At 61.5% G+C, this 5,682-nt stretch overlaps 1 protein-coding gene across 2 annotated transcripts; it reads right to left on the reverse strand.

Moving 5' to 3' along the window:
* Positions 1–755: 755 nt before the first annotated feature.
* Positions 756–3,520, reverse strand: LOC128826562 (zinc finger protein 581-like). 2 transcript variants are annotated; one of them, XM_054009914.1, is made up of 2 exons: positions 3,193–3,520; positions 756–2,792 (listed from the first exon to the last, which is right to left on the reverse strand). In XM_054009914.1, the coding sequence occupies exon 2, from the start codon at positions 2,747–2,749 to the stop codon at positions 2,099–2,101; it is 651 nt and encodes a 216-aa protein (XP_053865889.1). In that variant the 5' UTR covers positions 2,750–2,792; positions 3,193–3,520; the 3' UTR covers positions 756–2,098. The 2 variants fall into 2 exon arrangements, with proteins under 2 accessions (XP_053865889.1, XP_053865888.1); XM_054009913.1 differs by having other exon boundaries at positions 3,181–3,519.
* Between the last annotated feature and the right edge of the window lie 2,162 nt (positions 3,521–5,682).

Below are 5,682 nucleotides of genomic sequence, written 5' to 3' on the forward strand. Positions count from 1 at the left end.
TCACCTTTCGAATATTTTGGATGCTTGGCGAAAGGTTTGGGGGTTTTGTTTAAGAAAACGGTTGGTTAAAACATGTCGTTTTTTCAGCAAAAGTTTTCTTGCTGTTGGGAAAACATTTTTAGTAAAATGATAGTAAAAAAAATTTCAGGGTTGGAAAAAAAATGGATTAAAAATTGGGAAAAATGTGTGTTTCTGCTAAAAAAAATTGCAACTATTTTTTATTTGAATAATGTGATTTGCAGTGAAAATTTTTAGTTTCAAAAACTTTTTTTCTAAAAGTATGTTCAGTTTAGAAAATGGATTTTTTGATAAAAAGTTTTGGGATTTTAAACACGATTTTCAGTTGAAACAAACTGGGGTTTCAAAATGCATCTTCAGTCAAATAAATTGGTTTTTAAACCACATTCTCCGTCCATTTCTTTTGCTTTTGGTAGGAACGTTGGATTCTCAAAACCCCCAAACTTTTAATGAAAAACTGAAGATTTTCACCCCCGAAATGCCAGTTTTCTTGGTCCAAACTCCTGGTAAAAAAAAGGGTTTTGCTGGAAAATAACTGGTGAGACATGCGTGGTAAATAGCCGCTTGGGACCCAAAGTTGTATCTTGCCTGATGTAATTTTTGGTACCAAACCAGCCCCCTAGCTTCCCTCCAGCAATGAACTGGACTCTCCTCTCCCCTCCCCCCCCCGGCCCCGCCCCTGCCGCTGCTGGAAATCAAACCCCAGGCCCGACACTTCATTCCACACACACAAAAACAACCAAACAAAAGTGTTTTAATTAATAATAATAATTAAAAAACCAAGATAACGAAGATTCCACCGTAAATCGGAGCTGTGGAGAGGGAGCAGGTGGCCAGGCCGGGCACCTTGGAGTGATCTGGGCTTGATGGCCTGTGGGTCCAGTTCTGTCGTTGGATTTCCTTCTCCGGGGCGATTGGGAGGTGGGGAGTCCTTGGGGGGCGTCCCACTCCCCTGCCTCCACCTGCAGCTATTTGGGGGCGCCAGACCGAAAAACACAATGTGAAGATTGGTCCCAGTGCATGGTGGGCCTTCCGTGATGGCCCCCAGCCGTTGGTCACTGTTTGAGGCAGGATACCGGGGCAGATGGGCCTCTGGGACTGATCCGGGGGCAGGGAGGGGGTGGAATACCAGGTTACATAGGCCAGTGGGGCTGCTCCAGTGACCAGGAGAGGGCCGGATACAGGGTAGATGGGCCATGAGGAGCAATATGAGCCTATTTCTAGGGACTGTAGAGTCACCGCGACCCTCTATGGGGGTGGCCAGGACAACCTCCCTCCTCCCCCCAACCACTGGCTGTAGGACTAAGCTATCTGTCCCTAGAGGGGAAAGGCCCCGTGCCACATTCCCTGCCCCTCTGAGCCAGCCAGTCCCTGCCCTGGGGCCAGATGGGAGCTGAGGCCCCCTAGAGGGGAAAGGCCCCGTTCCCTGCCTCCCTGAGCCAGCCAGTCCCTGCCCTGGGGCCAGGGGGGAGTCTGTGCCCCCTAGAGAGAAAAGGCCCCGGGCCCCATTTCCTGCTCTCCTGAGCCAGCCAGTCCCCACCCTGGGGCCGGATGGGAGCCGGCGCCCCGTAGAGGGAAAAGGCCTTATGCCCCATTCCCTGCCCCCTAGTGAATTACCACCGATAAGTCCCGTATTTACCCGAGTGCTCCAGGACCCACAAGGGCTCAGATTGACCTGATCCAGGCTGCCATGCCCTATCTGCGACGGGCAGCCTGTCTTGGGGCGCCGTGGGGGGCATCTGTGAGGAGGCCAATGCCTTGGGCTAGGGCACGGGGGGCTGCCCACAGGGATACAGGGCACGCCTCCCTCCCCTAGACAGGGTGTGGGGGTACAGTAGACCCATGTGGGGACAAGGGTTGCTACATGGCTAACCCATGGGGAGTTGCCAGTCCGGCTCCGGGGCTCCCCGTGCCCATCAGGGCGGCGCCGGTCCGGCTCCGGGGCTCCCCGTGCCCGTCAGGGCGGCGCCGGCCCGGCTCCGGGGCTCCCCGTGCCCGTCAGGGCGGCGCCGGTCCGGCTCCGGGGCTCCCCGTGCCCGTCAGGGCGGCGCCGGCCCGGCTCCGGGGCTCCCCGTGCCCGTCAGGGCGTGGGCGGCTGCTGGCGGTGCTTGCGCCGGATGTGCCGCTGGAGCGTGTTGCGCTCGCCAAAGCGCATGTGGCAGTCCTCGCACTGGAAGGGGCGCTCGCCCGTGTGCACGCGCTGGTGGTGGGCCAGCTCGCCGGCGTCACGGAAGCTACGCTGGCAGATGGGGCACTGGTGGGGCTTGCGCCCGGCATGGGTGTACTTGTGCCGCTCCAGGTGGGACGTGCGCTTGAAGGCCTTGCCGCAGGCCCGGCAGACGTGGGGCTTGTGCTCCGAGTGGGTGATGCTGTGCCGCTGCAGATAGGAAAGGTACTCGAAGGTGCGGGAGCACACGGGGCAGCAGTACACCTTCCGCAGCCCCGCTCGCTCGCCCGCCGCGCCCGCCTCCTCCACCAGCACCGTGTAGGGCAGCCCCTGGCTGTCGATCAGCAGGTAGCGGCCGTAGCGCGCGGCCTCGCCCTGCTCCGGCCCAGCCTCCCCAGGGCCAGGGGGCCAGGGTGGGGCCCGGGGGGCCCGCGGCCGCCCAGCCTCCTCGTCCTCCTCCAGTTTGAGCCGGCGCCCGGACGGCTCCTCCCGGGCTGGGGGCTGGTGCCGGGGGTCAGCGGTTCCGTCCCTGGGGGGGCGCGGGCCGAAGGGATGGAGATCCATGGGGCGGGCGGCGCCCCCCGCTGGCGGGACCTGTTCAGAGCGTCTGGAAGGAGAAACGGGGGGGATGGGAGGGGAACGATCAGGTGTGTGTCATAGACCCCGCACCACGTACAGGAGTCTCCGAGGGCTCGGGGCAGGGGCGAGAATGGGACCTTTTCCCTCTGGGGGGCGCGGGCTCCCATTCAGCCCCTGGAGGTTTCTGGGTCCCAGCTCAGTTCCCGGTGGGAGAAGTGGCCTCCCACCTCACCCCATGGCCACCCACTGGCCCCTGACCCCCCCTCACTGCCCCAGTGTTCCCGTGCCACCCCCTGCTCCCACCCACTGCCCCTCATCCCCACTGCTCCCTCCTAGCCCCCTGCCGGCCCAGCACACCCCCACCCCTGCCATCCTCCACTGCCCCTGGCACCGCCCCCCTGGGGGCGTTAATTTACCTTCCCAGGTACCTGTGCCCAGTGTCCCAGCCCCGGGCTCATCGCGGCTCTGGTGCCCACATGGCCGGCCGGGCCAGCGCCGGGCACGGTGCCCTCAGCTCATGGCAGTGCTGGGGCCGGCTCCGAGCCGGGCCCGGGGAGGGATCCACCTGGGGGGGGCGGCACAGGTCCAGTCCAGGCTGGGGGCGGTACCGGTCCAAACCCGGCTGGATTTGGTGGTACCGGTCCGGTCCAGACTGAGGGGGACGGAACCGATCCGGAACCGCCTGGGGGTGGGCGGCACAGGTCCGGTCCCGCCTGGGGGTGGGCGGCACAGGTCCGGTCCCGGCTGGGGGGGCGATACAGGTCCGGTCCAGGCTGGGGGGGGGGGCGGCACCGGTCCGATCCGGTCCAGGCGTGGGGGGGGGGGCAGCACCGGTCCAGGCTCTACGCGCCTGGCGCCCCCCTGCGCCCCGGGGCCATGTGCCGCCCCCTGCGGGCTCTGGCGCCCTGTGACGGCCCCGGCGTGGGGGGGGGGGGGTCGGGGGGGTCCCGTCTGTCTCTGTCCGTCCGTCCCTCCACCCGCAGCAGGAGCCGGTGTCGCTGCAAAAGCCGACCGGGTGGAAACGCCTCGCTCCAATCCGGCCCCGGACGCCTGGGTTCCGAGCGAGACCGGGAGGCGGCAGATACCCCCCTCCCCCCACCTCAACCCCCGAGGGAAAACCCAGCCACAGACCGACCTGGGGGGATGTCTGACCCCAGGCAACTCCTCGCACGCCGCCTGTATCCGGCCGTCTGCCTATACCGCCCAGAGCCGAAGAGAACCCAGGCGTCCTGGCTCCCAGTCCCCTCTAACCACTAGAGCCCACTCCCCTCCCAGACCCAGAGGGAGAACCCAGGCGTCCTGGCTCCCAGCCCTCCCACTCTAACCACTAATTGAATGAATCGCATTATCCCTATTTCCCCCCTTTTCTCTTTAGGGTATTTTCTCACTTCCCCACACTGCTGGGAGGCGGGGGGCTGTGGACAGCAGCTGCCCAGTGGGACCTGTGCCGAGTGCTCTCCAATTCACCTCACTAGTTAGGGCAGGGGGTCTCAAACTGGGGGTCGGGACCCCTCAGGGGGTTCCGAGGTTATTACATGGGAGTCGCAAGCTGTCAGCCTCCACCCCAACCCTGCTTTGCCTCCATGTGAAAGGGGTCACCAGGACAGAAGTTTGAGAACCACTGAGTTAGGGTGTCTGTCAGAGCAGAACAATGAGCTGGATCAGGGCCAGCGTCCCCTAGAGGGGAAAGGCCATGTGCCCCATTCCCTCACCGCCCCAAGCCAGCCAGTCCCTGCCCTGGTTTTTCTGGGCCAATCTCCCCTTTGTGTGGTTGGTTGCTCAGAAGGGTTTTTGTGGAGAGATTGGTCTGTACACACACAGAGAGCAGGGCCCAGCCCCTCCAGCAGGGACACACACACACACACACACACACACACACAGATATTCCAGGGCTCAACCCCTCCATGTTGGACTAGTTTGCTCTTGTAACTTTAATAGTGTTTCTTGTAGAAGCCTCCAGCTCCCCTTTCCCCCTAGAATCGCATCCCCAGGGACCCCGGCCTCGTCCCTGTCCGGCATCTTTATTGTGCTGCTTTCGCTCTTTGCCTTTCACCGGATCATTTAGTGATCACTTTCCCCCATCTGCCTTGTTCCGTCTGCTGCCTCCTTAACTACTTACAATACCCCCAGCAGAGTTCACCCATTTAGTTCTGGTTTACAATAGAACCCAGTTTGTGTGATTTCTAACTGCGGGGGAAGGAGTTGTGCAGATCCTCCTCCACATCGAGGGAAGAGGCGAATTTCATATAATTTGGGGTTTGTACTCCAAGGGGGGGGTGGACATCTGGGTGCAGGGCCGTCCCTAGACATTTTGGTGCCCTACGCAGCCCCCCCATGGGGGGGCCGTCCCCAGGCCTCCACGGGGGGGCACCTTTCCTGGGCCGCTCAGCCGGCCGGGGGATTGGGCTGGCTGCTGGAGCAGCTGCTTTTGGTGCCCCAAATTTCCTGGTGCCCTACGCAGCTCCGTACTTTCCGTGTGGGTGAGGATGGCCCTGTCTGGGTGCTGTGGCAAGCCCCTCAAACTGAGCCTTCCCAGAGCGGATCTCTGTCTCTCTGTGCGGCTGGGTGTGGTGTGTCTGTGTGCTTGGCTGGAAAAGGTTGGGGTTAGGTTAGGGTTAGGGTTAGGGTTAGGAGCCTAGCCCAGCAAGACCAGGTAAAGGGGACCCAGAATGATGGAATAGTCCAACTCAGTGATGTCCCAGCTCCCCAGGTGACCTCCCAGGGGGGTCTGTCAAGGCCGATTCCCCACTCTGGCACTCCGAGTGCAGAAGGTGGGGCCCCCCATGGATTTTAAAAATGAACACTGGCCACTCCAGGCTTGTATTAAACTCCCAAGGTGACAGCTTCTCTCTGACCTTGGCTGGGTAGATGCTGCCACCACCAAGTGCAGAACCCCTTTGAGAGCCCAGGAAGCGCAC

This window comes from Malaclemys terrapin, chromosome 20, assembly GCF_027887155.1.
Source record: "Malaclemys terrapin pileata isolate rMalTer1 chromosome 20, rMalTer1.hap1, whole genome shotgun sequence".
Lineage (NCBI taxonomy): Eukaryota > Metazoa > Chordata > Testudines > Emydidae > Malaclemys > Malaclemys terrapin.